The 16,371-nt window shown below is 36.1% G+C and overlaps 1 protein-coding gene across 1 annotated transcript in view; it reads left to right on the top strand.

Moving 5' to 3' along the window:
- Nucleotides 1-214: 214 nt before the first annotated feature.
- DYNC2H1 (dynein, cytoplasmic 2, heavy chain 1) overlaps nucleotides 215-16,371 on the top strand; it is a 191,267-nt gene continuing 175,110 nt past the window's right edge. Inside the window, 17 exon segments of the mRNA XM_009322273.1 lie at nucleotides 215-431; nucleotides 2,305-2,475; nucleotides 3,468-3,603; nucleotides 3,927-4,045; nucleotides 4,616-4,760; nucleotides 5,545-5,777; nucleotides 6,032-6,166; nucleotides 6,264-6,377; nucleotides 6,572-6,683; nucleotides 6,859-6,983; nucleotides 8,306-8,481; nucleotides 9,861-10,056; nucleotides 11,253-11,348; nucleotides 13,166-13,318; nucleotides 13,429-13,527; nucleotides 15,643-15,782; nucleotides 15,870-16,098. Of these exon segments, the coding sequence (XP_009320548.1) occupies nucleotides 231-431; nucleotides 2,305-2,475; nucleotides 3,468-3,603; nucleotides 3,927-4,045; nucleotides 4,616-4,760; nucleotides 5,545-5,777; nucleotides 6,032-6,166; nucleotides 6,264-6,377; nucleotides 6,572-6,683; nucleotides 6,859-6,983; nucleotides 8,306-8,481; nucleotides 9,861-10,056; nucleotides 11,253-11,348; nucleotides 13,166-13,318; nucleotides 13,429-13,527; nucleotides 15,643-15,782; nucleotides 15,870-16,098 (2,580 nt within the window). The 5' untranslated portion in view covers nucleotides 215-230.

The raw sequence follows: 16,371 nt of genomic DNA, 5'->3' as shown, positions 1-16,371 counted from the left end.
CCGAGCTCGCGACCGCGCCAGGGCCGCCATATTCAGTCACCATAGTGACGGGTCCTGGCAACGCAGGGACGCCGGGAGGCCTCGGGCCTCGCCCTGTGCCCCGGCGAGAGCCGCCGTCCTTCCCGCCGCCCGCCCTTTGGGTCTTCTCCCGTCAGCCCTCCGTGTACTCCCGTGGGGTTCTGGATCCACCCCCGCCTTGACCCTGCCTGACGAGGGTGCGTCCTGCCAGCATGGCCGGGGAGGGAGACAAGAGGAAGCGCTTTATTTCAGCCACGGCTGCTAACTACTTCGGACTGGACCCAGCTGTGGGTCCCGCTGCCCTGGCCGCGGGGCTCCATTCCCGTCCGGAGCTGACCAACTTCCTCGACGACGGCAATGAGTTCCTCCTCGTCGTGCAGCACTCGGGCAGCCAGCTCGCCGCGTCCAACAAGGTACCGTAGTGTCCAGCCGAGTGTGTGCAGGCACCTATGGATCCAACATGTCCACTGCATCCCAGTGTGCGTGTGGGGATGCAGAGCCTGGGGTCCAGCCCAGGTTTAGTGGTCATAAAAGACTGGTATCTGATTCGGGAGACATCTTCCTACTGCGAACATCTATGCTGGTCTCGGTGTCTGCTGCATGAATTACTTGTGAAGACAGGTCAGCTGTGTGATGTATTTGTTAGTGGACTGTGCCCACGCTGATACGTAGTTTTAGTGTGCTGTATATTGTCGCTGTGTGAATGTAATGCAGCCTGGAGAATGGCATGTTATCTTGCTGCAAATGCCAGGTGGAGTCTGATGTACAGGTTGTTCCTGGGCAAGGGTGCATGCAGGTGACTGGAAGGATTGCATTGCCAATGTCCAGGCAGGAAACGTGGCCCAATATGCGGCACATTGGCTGATATTTGACCAGTCCAAGGTGGGACTTGGGTTTGTCCAAATCACGCATTTTGCAGATTGATGTGTCCAGCTGTGAGCAAATCTGAGGTTCATTGTGTGAAATGTCCTGCGCTGAGTGTTTGTGTTCAGCGAGTGACTCATCCAAGTGATACCATGGGGTGCGATGTGCAGGGAATATCACCATGTAATCAGGACACGGTGTGGTGCCTGCCACATGGAGTGTACAGGCAAAGCGTGGGTCTTGACGTGCAACCCATCATTCTGCTGTGAGAGCAGGGATGTAGTGTCTGTTATGTCAGTGACAGATTTTTTCTGCACTGAAGACTAGTGTAATGGGTCGTTAACATATGAACTGCTGTGTGGACCAGTAACTTACATGCCTCCTGGTGCAATCGTCTGTGTAGCCTGTGAAGTCTAGTGCATGCTGTATTCATGCAGGAATGAACATTTACGTGTACCAGTTTTCTGGGGTGTGCTGCTGAGCCGCTGTCTAGTATACAAAGCTACTGTCAGCAGCTGTGGAAGATCAGATGCGTATCGGGGCTATAATGTATACCTGTTGTCTCAGTGAAACGATGTCTGTAGGTCTTGGGCTAAAGACTTGATATGAAAGTAAAGCTGATACTGTCCAGTAAAATTGAAAGCTGTTCTTACCAGCCTTCTGTTTCTTTTAACAGAAAAAAGTTCACAGATGTTTACAATTGCACAGAGTTTGGGATTTCAGCTAGCGTATCTTTTTGCTATTGTTTTATTGAATGTTTAATAATGTTCTCCTGTTTTATGAATTCTCCTTGGCCAGAAATAGTTTCAATAATTGATTTTATGGCAATTTTTGAAACTTTACCCATAAGTTGGACTGTGAAGGGAATGAGAGTCATGTTACAACTTATGATTTTACTGATGAAGGAACATGCCTTTTTCTGTCCTTGAGAAATGTATGAATTGCAGTAGAGTTATGTATTTACAGACTCAGGAGAACAATACTGAATATTTAGAAAAATATTTCCAAAGTTATGTAGTGTAAAAATGCAATAAAAAAGGTAGACTTCATGCTTAGTTTTCTCTAGGTACAAGATGGAGTTTCTGGTTTGTCCCCAGAAAGTGGTAAGTGGAGTTTTCAAAATCAAAATAGCATAAATAATTATTGTATTTACAGATATTTTATAATGAAACAGGCATTACACATTTTATATTGGAGTTCAGGTTCCTATGAACTCAGGAATAAGTGTAATAAAAGTTTTCATTTTCTGTGCAAATCAGATACTACCAGAATGTTATCAGAGCCCATAGGGAGTAATATGGTATTTTATATTTTTTTTCTTGATGTAATCAAGAAAATTTGTGTAAATGGTGTACGTAATTTAGTATAATATGCAGTCAATGACAGTTTTCTAAACAAATCCTGTCTTCTTGATTATTACAGATTGAAGCTACTGATTCAAAGAATAATGTGTTGGTGTTCTTTAAGCTGCGACCTGATGTAATTACAGAAGATAATCTTCATAGTAATATTCTTGTGTCATCTATGCTAGATTCACCAATTAACACCCTTTATCAAGCTGTACGACAAGTTTTTGCACCAGTATTACTGAAGGTTAGCAATATACTAATTTAAATGTTCTGTAGATTTATACTGAAACATTGAAATTCCATAGGATGGTAACTCTTCTGAGGTCAATATTTTATGTTTTAAAAATAAAATATTTTAAGAGCTTAAATAATGGATGATAGCTCTAATTTCTAAGTTAAAGAAGGTACTTCACCTCCTATCAGTAAGGATGAGAGGAGGATTCTGGTCATACATATGCTTGACTAGAAATGTGGAATACACTGGGCAGTGGTGGTTAATGGAGACAACAGCTCCTTACCTCCTTTCCACCAGTAATTCCAGTCTTGTGTCCTTTTCTTGTTTTAGATATTCTTATATTTTATATGAAATGCATAGGTCTGTATCATGCAAACTATGATTCTATAGTATGTGTCAGATAGGTGTGCTAGGCTCTAGATTACTTTGTACAACTGCGTTTTTCATAGTTTTGCTTTTTTAAAATGTTCTGAGGCTTTTCCTTCAGTTCCGTTAAAGAATATATTTCCTTTGTGGATTTTTTGTCAAAAATTATGACCATAGCTATATTTTATAATCTGAACAAGCAGAGTTGCACCATTTAAATATTTTTAATTTCTTGTGTGTCATAACATTAATAAAATAGTTTTAGAAAAACACAATAACTTCTAATATTTGATTCTAGCAATTTCCAGATTCTACTATAGAAGTAGATTCCAAATTTAAACTTAAGAGAATTCATTAACAAAGAATTTTGAACACATTTTCACAGTGCCTTTATAAACGCAACAACAGACATTTGATTTTGTGATAAAAATTTTTTTACAGCATTATGCTGAATTGTTAAGTGAAAAGAATGAGGTGCTTTTCCATGACTTTAAGAAAAATAAATTATTACATTGTCCCATCGTGCGGTAGGTTACTGCTATTAATCTGAATAATAATTTTTTTTTTTAAGATTAATGGGAGGAAAATAGTAATTGTTCTATCACGAGTTACAATTTTTGAAATTTTCATTGCAGGATGAGAGATGGAGTAAAACATTTGATCCCAAACTCCAGAAACTTTTAAGTGAGCTTGAAGCTGGCTTGAGTACTGTTCTCAGAAGATCAGATCCTAATTACACAGGAACAAAATTCAGTGAAGATGATGTGCGAGGTTTGTTTTGCAGTTATGTCTTTTATAGTTAATTTTAAATTAGGAGTAAATAATTTATTTACAGGTTGAGTTTTCAGTGTCCATTATCCCAGTGACTGCAGAATGTGAAATATAACAGGTTGCGGTGAGTAAATTGGAATTAGTGATGATCAGCTCTGGTCTCTTGGTATGAACTTGATACTACATCTAGTCAGAGTCAGAAGTTGAAGGATAATTACATAACCATATAGTAAAAATTCGCTTTAGAAAGTATGTTCTGATTGAAAATATTTTGTGACCATTCATGTATTTCATGTTAAAACATTTTCCATTATTATTTGCAGCTATACTTACACCAACAGATGAATTTCAGTTCTGGATAGAATGTGCTCATCATGGAAGTAAATGGTGTAGTAAAGAGAGAGCTTCTCATTTTAAAGACCTATTTGAGGACATTGCAAAAGTATGTTTTCTTTTGTGTGATCAGTAATATATTTGTAGACTTAGTAAAAAACACTCTTCTTATGAAATACATGTCAGTATATGTACACTCTTTTCAAATATATGAGTATATAACTATTTAGTTATTTTTTCTTAGGCAAAATTTTACTTTACATTCATGTAGTTTCTAATGACAATGGTGCAGGGGAATGCCAACATGTAATTGGGAGCAGATTTGACCATTGAATACTAAGAGCTGCTGTAGAAATACAACAGTATGCTACCGTTTGTGAACTAGAAATTGACTCATGAAATTATAAAAAGGAAAACTGAAAATGCAGATGATAATAATGAATGCCATCGTGCAAAATTTTTGGCATCTGTAAAGCACTTCCTTGAATAGCGCTTCAGATATCAATGCACTCTTCACGTGAATAAACTTACACAAATGCTTGTTTTTTGAGGGGATTATGCCATATTCTGTTAAGCAATAAACACCAGGAAACTATAGCAATTGCTAGCTTCAGAAAAGTATATATGTTTCTACAATACTAGTTGCAAAGTAATCGTATTAAGGATATTTTTTTTCTAGGATTATTACAACTTGGATAGTCTCTCATTATTTGAAGTTGTGGATTTGGTGGAGACTACCAAGGATACTGTTGATGGTGTGTGGAGACAAACAGAACATGATCCTTATCCACAGCCACGCATGCATAATCTCTTGGACGTAATAGGTAAACCTTTATGCAGTCTTTATTAAATGAACAGTTGAGAAAAAGTAAAATGAATCCTTGAGCAGAGACCTTCTTCCTCCTAAAGGCACCAGTGGCAACCTAAAGCATTAAGGTGCTTTCTTCTTGTAATTATGATCCATGAATATTATTTGCCTTATAGTATGCAATAGTTCAGCCAGTTCTGGTAGATGCCTTCATACATGCTTAGGAAGATGATAGATAGTAACAAGATGGAGTGGGATACCTTTCAGCCTGTGGACTGGATTTGTCTTGTTTCTGTTTGACTCCTTGTCTTCCTCTCAGAGGAGAAAATTTATTTACATAACCCCCCATTTGAAGGTTGATTCAGTCTGTGTGGAGGTGAGAGCAGGATGTGCAGAGAGGTTGCTTCTCATTCTCTCAACAGCAGTCCTACGTTCTGGGGCAGGCATAAGACAGTGAGTTTGTCTGCTGCTGCCAGATGTGCGTGTGCATGAGGGAAAGGATTGCTGGGCGCAGCCAGCTACTGCCATTACTGCTGATAAAGACAGGTGCCTGTGTGTGGATTCCAGAATCCAAATCCATCAGCTTCTGATGTTGAACCAGCCTCTGTTTAAGTTGGAGATGTTTAAGAGATTTATTGAATCTGAAACAAAATGATCAGTTATTGATGCATTTGTGTGGTTTGAAGTCAAGATGTTACACTGGTTTTGTAAATATGTGATTGGAATGTGGTGTAGCGTTTAAAGGAATTATTTTAAACAAATGTAACATATTGCTTTTGTATACTTTTTTTGTGTTCTAGGTGGCTCGCTAGGTAGATATGTTCAGAGAAAATTAGCAGCTTTGAATTTGTGGGAGGATGCTTTTCACAGTGTTAAAGAAAATGTAAAGGCTGGCATCTTGATTTGTGAGCAGTGGGTGTCAGCTTGTGAGTACCTAACTGGACAACTGTGGCAACGTTATACTCTACATCCATGGAAAAATGAGAAATATTTCCCTGAATCATTAGCCAAACTTGGCAAACGTCTTGATGAGGTAGATTTGAATTATACACATTTATTTCATTAGACAGAATTAAACAATATTGTTTTAAGTTAAAAAAGGGCATTAAAACAGTTTTATAGCCTTTTCAGAGTCAGATACCATTCCATAATCCGTGTTTGCCTGAGCCTGTCAAAAGTTTCTTGCAAAAAGGAGAGGGATGGGATGTGCTGCTTGGCTTTTTGCTTCTAAATACAAGTTTTATGTAAAAATATGTTGGATATATCAAATATTTTTTTCCCTTATAGGTGCTAACTGTTAGAACACTGCATGAAAAACTTACATTTTTTTTGCCAGCTGGAGAACAAAATGCTTTACATCTTGCCCAAGTGTTTGAACCCTTTGCTGGCCTAAATCCTGTACACTATAATCCTTACACAGAGGTATAATGCTTATTTTTAATTTATTCACATTTTTTCTGTGACTTTTTGTGATGTATATGGATAGTCCTAAACTAACCTATGAAGTCATTATCTCTAGCCATTATGGAAAGCAGCAGTCTCTCAGTATGAAAGAATTATTGCACCAGCGGAACAAAAAATAGCAAGCAAACTGAAGAAATTTATTTCAGAAATTCAGGACAGTCCTCAGCAGGTATGGGTATTTTTGTAGTCTGCAAACTTCCCTAAAGATAAAGTTATTGAATTCTTAAGGAGTCAGTTTACAGCACAGGAATAAGTACTTTGAGCCAAAGACAGTACTTATGAAAAGAACTAATGAGTAGTGTCAGAATATATTTAATTTTTTTTCAGGAGAAAGAGATAACTTTTTTAAACTTCATATTCCAGCTTCTTCAAACATTTCAGAAATATAAGGAACTGATAAAGCATCCAAATATAGGCAAAGAATTGCTTTTTGAAAGGGAAACATTGCTAGCAAGACTTCAAGATTATGTCAAAGGTAAAAATGTGTTTAAAAGTATTTAATTGCATTAGTTCTTTTTGCAAATACTAGAATTCTTTATTTACTTTTAGAATTTTGTCAGTATCCCTAGTACATTTTTATAACAACAATAATAATTTTAAGCTTGTTCTATTAGGTTTCTGGTCTAACATGAATCTTTTTCTTGTGTTAGACTATCAGACAGACTTTGAAACTCGATGCCATGGTGTTCCTGGTGATGTTTCTGGACCACTGTCAGGCAAAAACCTTTCTGAAGTTGTCAATAATATTGTATGGGTACGGCAGCTGGAGCTGAAGGTAACAGATTCCGTTACTGTTTAGACACAATATTATCATAGAACGTAAAACGTGGTATTTGAGATTTGTGGACTTCCCAGGAGTTGTATAATCAAGATTCCTTATCAGTGGTGCTGCTTGCTAAGTTGAATTTTATTAACTGACCCAGAAGACAGTCTTTTCGTAATACACTGAACTGCCTGCTTTTATGACTCTAATTTTTTTTGGCAAAAAAAAAGACCAAAATTCTGAGAGGAGGCGTTTTTGTGAAATTTTACCCTCCAGTCTGCATTTTAAAATTGTATTTAAGATTTACAGATAGCCAGATTCTGATATCCTGATTCTCAGTTGTTATTGCTAACCTGTGTAGCATCCCCTTGAAATCAAAGGGATTTCTGAGTAGTACTTTTTTCAGTCAGTGCCTGCCAGGAAATTTATTACAGAGACTGTAGTAAAAGTAAATGTTTAACGATTCTGTGTTCTCTTACAACAGAATGAGTTTAAAACATATTTGACTCTATTTTAACTTATGTTATTTTTGTTAGTTTGTTACACTTTAGTTGGAAACTCCGGAACTTTTTTTGGAAAGTATTGACTAGTTAAAAGCAACGTGTTTTCTGTAAACATAAGTACCATTTGCAGTAACTATAGATTTGAATGAGAATAGAAGTTACTTATTCCAGAATAACTATTAGCCCAGTTTTTTGGCATTCACCTCTGATTTGCAGGAGTCTCAAGGGCCCGTTTCAGCTGAATGTGACAAAGCGTGGAGGTCTTAAAAGTGTTACTTTGTTATGTGTCCTGCAGAGAGAAAAGCAGCAGCTCAGGTTTCACAATTATTTCTTCTGCTTGGTCTGCTAAAGACCTAGAGAGCAGTTCAGCTGTTGCGTGTCAGTTGTGTGTCTACTTCAGGCTGTGCTAAGTTTTTTAATTGCTCTCAAATCTCCACTGGTTGTATTGACTAGGGTTTTGATTAATTTGTCCACATGTAGATGTGAAATCCCATTTGAAATACCTTTGAGTATTGGCATGGACCTTATAGATACAACAAAAGACGCATTGGAGATCTGTACCTTTATGGAGAATTAAATAAAGACCAGGTGGGATACTCTGGGGTATCTTAATAGTGGTAGACATTTGTGATGGACAACTTATTTGGACCCAATTTACTGTAATGGGAATTTGAACATCTGGGACACAATTCAGGATTCACTTTTTTTTTTCCTAATCTGTTTTTGAATCCTACTTGGATGTTTTATAATACTGATTTTTATTGTGGTGATTTTTATTTTCTAATTGAATACTGGGAAGTTAACCTTCCTTTCTTTGTGATTGTGTTTAAGGTGGATGATGCTATCAAGCTGGCAGAGGTTCTTCTGTCTGACTTGTCTGGATTTCAAACTTTTCATCAAAGTGCAGATTCTTTTCTGGAACAGTTAAAAGTATATGAACAAGAACAATTTGATGATTGGTCTAGGAATATCCAGTCCGAATTATCAAATCCCAAATCAGGACTTTGGTAAATACATTTTTGTTTAAATAATGTTTATGTTGAAGTCTGTAGTGTGGTGTAATTCAGTAGAACATGACAAAGGAAATAAATTTTACAGAACTGAGAATGAGTGGAGAAACAGAGAGTTCATTATCATTTCATCTTTCTGCCAGGCTTAGTTGTTAGGGTGAAGTATACAGTTAATAACTAATCTTGCAGTTTCTAGTAGCACCTGGAATGAAAGGAATGTTTGGTTTGCTTAGTGTTACTACTTGTTATCCATTGTAATCCATATAGTGATAATGTCTAGAAACCAGATGAGGTTGGAGTATAGCTGTGATATACAGATGACACATGTAGAGTAACAAATGAATTGCTATTCACAAGAAAGTCTGCAGTCTAAATAGAGCAGGTGAAAGAAGGGTAAGAAAATAAACTTAAACCTCATGAATTGTGTTCCCCAAAATAATGAAATTACTTTATGGGATATTAAAATATATTTTAACAATTTTTTTTTTAATTTATTAGCCACATAGCCTCTGACTGCATCTCTGAGTGTTGCAAACTTTCTTTGAAAAAAGAGTTTGTACACAGTTTCAGAGGGTACAGGAGTTGATACTTATATGTAAACTTTTATTTTATGACAAACACTCAAATATAACAAATAAGCAGATTCAGCACTCCAATATATAATAGCCATCTAATTTATTAGTACCATAGAATTTTGTTATTGTGAGATTTTAAAAGTTGCGAAGAGATTAATTAAAAGGAAAAAAAAAGAGGTAGCTCACTGCAAAGGGGAATGCAATGGATATGGGAACTAGAAAAACATGAGAAAAAAAGTGAAAAAAATGAGTAAAGCTGAAGTTTTTATGGAAGAAGCCTAAAAGGATGATGGTAGAAGCAATACTACAGTAGAAAAAAAAAATTGGACTAAAATCTAAAGATATGCTGATGTTCGTATTAGCATCTGATTGTGTATACCAAAACATTTCACTGATCCAAGTCCTGGTTCTTAGTCTGGTTCCCTCAGAGAATTTCTTTGCCTTTGCAGTGCTGAAGGCTGGTGCCTGTAAAGTGCCTGCTTGAGAGAGTATGATGGGTCCGGTGGTTTTGAGAAATACTGTCTAGCTGTGAGTTACATGTTAACTATTTTAACAGGCCAGAAAAACTTTGTGAGCAAAACCAATAGGCATTGTTCATTTTTTCTTGTCTTCACTGGCTTTGAATTAAGAGAAAGGTTACTAGAATAACTTCTGAGTAAATTAAAATGTTAATAAACCTAGAAAAATGTAATAGAATGACATCAAGCTATTTAGACTTGTTTATTATATTATAAAATGCACCTAAGAAAGGATCAATATCAAATTATATTCAATAATATGTTTAATTTGATTTTGGTTTAGCATCCAAGCTAATAGTCCTGTAATGGAGTTGGATCATGTTTTTGGAACATTAAACATACTTTATTCAGATCGTTTGGTGACTCTCCTAAGAGAAGTTCGTCAGCTATCAGCACTTGGTTTTGCTATACCGGCTAAAATACAGCATGTTGCAAATACTGCACAGAAGTTCTGTAAGCAGGCGGTCATCCTCAAACAGGTATAAGATTAAATGTCATAATAACTTCCTGTTCTGACTTCCCAGCTTTAGTAGTAGAACATTTCTAGACCATTATCTTTTCTGACTGTGTGGTTAAGCTTTTTGCTCTGTTTGTCTGCATGAAAGTGGCTTGTTTCTTGAACAAATTAACTGAGTCCTTAAAAGACACCAAAAATAAAGAAATGCTTTACAATTTTGGAATGTGTCTTCTTTTGAAACCAAATGAATTATAGTATTAAAGCCATGTGAAGTTACTGTATGAGTGTACAAAAATAAGACAAGTAATTCTTTGATCTCCTGGTTTTAGTCTCAGTTTCTGATTATTATAACTGACGGAAAATGTCAAAATGGACCAGCTTGTCCTCACCATTGCTAGTTTTCAACTGAAAATATATGAATAAGTATTTTAATGGAAATGTGTGTTTGTTTTTTGGGGGGGTTATTTTTTGATTGGACTCAATGCTACATAAGTTTTTATTGGGCTTATATTTCAGTTGAAATACCATGTCAAGTTTTCTTCTGTTACTGTAAGATGCAAGAATACATATGTTTATATTGGTAAAAATTCTTATGTAGATACATAAGCTCAATTCAGTTTCACATGAAGTGTCATTGGTGTCTGAGATGCCTGCACAGCTAAGGCAGAGATGACACAAGACCTACAAGGTAGTCATGCATCTGTATCATTGACAGGTGCCCAAGTGGAAACCTTAGTCATCTCGAAAGGCACTAGATGTCTATGTGTGGACAACTAAACCAAGTTGTAGGGTATCCCTCTTACTCCAGCTGCCAATCTGGAAGTAAATAGGTCTTTTTTAGGTCTTGTGTCATATCCTGGCGGATGTCATGGATACTTGAAGGCCTCTGAAATGGCACTAGATGCCTACATTTGCATACAATAGTGGAACTGTTCCTCTTATAATAAATCAGAGGCTGAACCTTAAAGTGAAGTATAATCACCTCAGATATGTGTAAGTAGCAGTCGTTTTTGCTATAAGAATTCATCACTAGAAGAAGATAGGATCACATTAGCATTACATAGTACTTTATTTTTGTAAACATTTTACTAGTATAGTTAATTCTCATTTCTTAATAGTATTGATTGGGCAATACTTTCAGAAATATCCTGCATTACATTTATTGGCTTATAAATATTCTTATCTGTTCTTGTAAATTTAATCTCTCCATTTTTACAGGTGGCACATTTTTATAATTCTATTGATCAACAAATGATTGAGAGTCAGAAGCCAATGATGTTACAGTCTGCTCTAGCATTTGAACAGATAATTAAGGTGAAAGAATTCCTCTTTCTTTGTATTTTTAATTTCAATGGTATCTGTGGATATTCTGTGCTGCTTTTTCTGTGTTTATTGCTGGACTTTTTAACTACAGCCTTCCCCTACAAGCAACACCATCTGTTTAATTAGCATTTATTGAAATCAGTGGGCTTTTTTTATATTGTCATTTAAACAACTGCTTACTCCTTTTTAGTTCAGATATTAATGTAATATGCTCTCTCGGGAATTATTTTTAGTGTTTGAATTTACACATGAACCTCAATGTGGTCAATTCCTTAATAGTTGGGAATGGAACTCCTGTTTTAACAGTTCTAAATGATATTATTTTGGTCTATTTTAGTAAAAATGGCATATACTTTATTCTGGAGATAAATTAGTATTAAGGAATGGTTTCACTGTTTTGACTATTATTAAATCTGTGGATTTTGTAATTCTCTTGAATATTTCTAATTCATGTTTGGTGCAGGTTGAAAATGGATAGTTTCTGGTTTAGACTAAGAACAAAGAATCTGTGGATCTACCTGATTATTGACTTATGCATGCAGTTTGTTACAGTGGGTTGGTGTTCAGACATAATATAGTTGCTCTGAGAAGAGGGTTTTTTTTATAATTGCTAAGGAGTTCACTATACTTAAAGAAGTTTTAGATTCTTTTAAGGAATTTGGAGCAATTTGGAGGAATTTACTTATTTATTTTCATTTTTCTGCTTTGAAGGGACAATACGAACTTAAAAATTACACTACTATCTACAGTTTTTTAACACCATATCTCTATTTTATGTCTGGAGAAACATGTTGTATATCATGAATTTCAGTTTGCTAGTTTTGATCAGTTTGAAGCACTCCACCCTCTTCCAACACTCTTATAATGTGAGAATGGCTGGAGAATTATAACATGCCCAGAAACTCTGTATTGGACAAGAGAATAATGCCTCCAGGGCAAGCATTACAGAAATGATTGGAGACTCACTCCTGAGAACCATTGTGCAAGACAGAGTATAAGAATGGGGCTGAAAGTAGAAGGGTTGTTGGGGTTGGGACTAGTTCACACAAAATGGTGGAGAGTCTAGACCAAACTGTAGGTTCAAAAGTGCCCTGGAAAAAGTTCCCAAACTGTCTCTTAAATTTTCCTTGGGCTGGCTGCAGATTATGCCACAGATTCCTTTAGTGTGCAGACCCTAAGACAGTGATGGTGCAGAAGTGTTCAAAGGCACAACATATTCTCCTATTTGACGTGATTTCTGCCCTACGTCTTTTAGGAATATGTCCAATTGCGGAACTTCAGATGCTTTTTTCTTCTGATTTTCTACTGTAAACTTAGCAAATGCATAAAACTCCCAGAATCTTGATAAAAAGCCCAGAGAAAAGGAACTCCCCAAAGCTGCTTATGAGTCAGTGGAATTTTACAGTGTAATTTAAAAAATTTATTTCATGATAAACAGGTGAAGTTGGATAGCAATTATTAGCATGACATTTTGGGGTTTGGTCTCTGCAGAACAAAGAGGAAGGGAGGAGTTTAAGGTGTCCTCTCAGATTAAGATGTCTGCTTATGTGTGTGGGGCAGGAGTCTTAACTATTTCAAGGTCTGTTAAGTCTGGCATTAATCCTTCCCCAGTGCATTGATGTAGCTATAATGATATGCCTACGTGTCTGTGATTTGCCAGATTATTATGTCTCTAGTGCAGTAGTGAGAGGGAGGTCCTCCATTTTTTACTAGGAATAAACCCATCTTTCTCATATTATCAATTCCTGTAGGCTAGCTGGTAGACTATATTTGCCATTAAACCTTACAAAAGTTGTATGTTTTTCAAGCATTCAAAATCTGGTCCTGGAGGAAAAGCTCAAATAACATGGGATAATCCTAGAGAATTGGAAGCTTATATCCAAAAACTCAAAGCTGCTGCTGAACGGCTTTCCACTGAAAACAGAAAACTAAGGAAGTGGCACACAAACTTCATTGAAAAGGTATATTTTCCAGGTGAAATTGAAATCATGTCTCTCACAGATTACTTTACCCTTTCTTTCATTTATGTGGTGATGAATGTGTTTATTATCCTTTACAATTCTTTTAACAGGTTATCTCTCTCATGAATATTGATCTACTTCGGCAGCAGCAGCGTTGGAAAGATGGACTCCAGGAGCTCAGAACTGGTTTTGCCAGCCTTGAGTCACAGGCAGGGTTTCATTATCATATTGCAAACTGTGAACATTTGACTTTTCAACAGTAATCAAGATTTAAGACTCAAGCATAGTATGATTGAATTAATTTTGATTAAGGAGTTACTAGCTAGCTCAGGAAAACTGACTGTGTACTACGTAGTTGATGCCAGATGTGAGGTAAAATCTCAGATGAGGAGGGTGAGGATAATCTTTTTTTATGTCATACTAGTAATGGGAGAAGAAGAACACTTGGTCAGATGACAGGGGTTAGATGAAAAAATGGGAAAACCTTAGGTCATGTAGATCAGTTGTGTCTGAGCCATTAACGCAAGGTAAAATAAAGAAATTGGTACAGATATGAGTGATCCCCAGGCAGCATAGGACAAATGTATAAAATTTAGAATTAAAATGCATTTCTGCATGAAATAATGAAAAAGCCACATTTTTTATTTGTTCACTTATCAGCTGTCAACTTTTAGAATAGAATCATAGAATCATTTAACTTGGAAAAGACCCTTAAGACCATTGAGTAAGATGATTAAGATTTTGATAAAGAATGTCATCTTATCGAAGTAACTGGATGATATTACTATCACCTAAGCTATTTTGAGGTATCATTCAAGTCAGTTTAATTTTTCCTATAGCCTTCAGCAATAACGGGGCTATATTCTCAGATGGATGTGGTGTTCTCAGCCTTTTTAATACAAACCCAGATTATTTTAGTTGGTATTTGCCAGTCAAATGAATGCAGTGTTTTAACTGTATTTTTCTTATAATTTTTTCCATCTTCTCAAGATAATATGAATAATAAATAAGTGCATTGACTCAGCTTTTGGTTTGTAATTTCTTGTGAAATTTAGTTTGCAAATTTTTATTTTGAAGTCAGTATTTTCTTAAAATTAATAGTCTATATTTGGTTTAAGATGTGTTTGAAAATTGTTTTGGTATTACAGAATATTTTATATGGTAAATTAACTAAATTTACCAGTCACTTTTTTTTTTATCCTTGACTAGAAGTGATAAAACTTAACCAAGTGTATCCTGTTTTCACCATCCAAAATTACAAGATGGTATAGTCTTACTGCTGTTGTCATCAAGTTTTTACGTATTTCTTTAAAACCCCTATTTATAATTGTCTTATGGCTTAATTGAGACCATTTCAAATTTTCTTAATCTCTGGAATCTTTCTGTTGGAGGAGTTCCTCTGGGCAGCCTTGAATTGTAAGGCAGATCTTAACTGTGTAGCTTCCTGCAGCAACCTTGGACTGCCTCCAAAGCCCTGGCTGAAAATCTCTATCCAATTAAATAAGAAGAGAACCTGTTAAGCTGGAAGAAGTTTCTAATTTCTTTTTGAACTTGCATTGCCCTTTTGAAAATCCTTGGATGGCTTACCAGTGATCATTTACAGACTTGAGTGTATGATATGGCTTTACACATTCTTACAGTGCAATGTAGCAGATTCTAATGAAAATCTGAATTCTTTAAGATAAAATCTTATATCTACTTATTAGTTAACGTTGATCTGTGGAAACACACAAGAATTTTCTGAAATGCTGTTTAAAAGGTAGCTTACATATCATAGGAAAATTAAAGGTGTGATACAGGTTTAGATCTCTCATTCAGCCAGCTCTGTATCTTATTTCTAGCAGAGTCCTATGCATTTTAGGGTAACCTTGAAGAATCTCATAGTAAACCAATGGGGCATGAACCTCAGTGAAGTTGTTATGCTGGACTGCCCTACTGGTTTTATTTGGGTATTTTTTTCATTCCTATATTCATTTGAAATAAATGTAATAGCTCTAGATCTTCTTAATATTCAAACTGATCATAGAATCATAGAATACCTTGAGTTGGAAGGGACCCATAAGGATCATCAAGTCCAACTCCCTGCTCCTTGCAGGACTACCTAAAACTAAACCATATGACTAAGAGCATCATCCGGACGCTCCTTGAACTCTGACAGGCTTGGTGCCACGACCACTTCCCTGGGGAGCCTGTTCCAGTGGTGTGATACTTCTTTGAATTTTACTAAAATCCTGGTCTTCAGGCATTGTACTGTGCTCAGTTTCATATTATAATTATGGTTTGAGGAATAAATTAAAATAAAAATAAACATTGTTAAATTTTAGGGTTTCAAATCATGTGATATGAAAGCTTGGAGACAGCACTGGAATCATCAACTTTACAAAGCTCTGGATCATCAGTATCAAATGGGCTTAGAAGCACTCAATGAGAATTTACCAGAAATAAATATTGATCTAACATTCAAGTAAGATTTTTTTTTCCTATTAAGAAAGTATTCTGGCTCGGATTACATTCAAGTATTAGTTTTTGTATGATTTGTTTCACTTTTTAGGCAAGGCCGGTTGCAATTCAGACCTCCTTTTGAAGAAGTACGAGCTAGATATTACAGAGAAATGAAGAGATTCATCTCCATTCCAAATCAGTTTAGGGGAGTAAGTGAAGTAGAAGAAGAGTCTATATTCACTGTTATGACCGAAAGAAATGCAAATGGATTTCTGACCGCTTTCAGCAAAGCAGAGGATTTGTTCAGAAGGCTGACAGAAATTTCTAATCAGTTCAAGGTATTTTCAATATTTGACTGACTCATACTTTTTTTTTTTTAGAGTTGTGTCATTTTAAGCTTCAGACATTCTAGAAGTAACTGAGCAATGACATTTGTGCATTATTGTCCTTTTCTGAAAGGCATATAAGCAAAAGCTTAGAAAGTCCATCCATATTTAAGCCAACCACTTAAGCACATACCTAGCTTGAAGCATATGTTCCCATTGAAAGCTCAGTATTATAGCTGTCTTTTTACTCCTGTTCAAAATCTGTTTTGATTATCCTTAAATGTG

This window comes from Pygoscelis adeliae, unplaced genomic scaffold (assembly GCF_000699105.1).
Source record: "Pygoscelis adeliae isolate BGI_AS28 unplaced genomic scaffold, ASM69910v1 Scaffold383, whole genome shotgun sequence".
Lineage (NCBI taxonomy): Eukaryota > Metazoa > Chordata > Aves > Sphenisciformes > Spheniscidae > Pygoscelis > Pygoscelis adeliae.
This window is presented reverse-complemented; position numbering and strand designations above follow the sequence as displayed.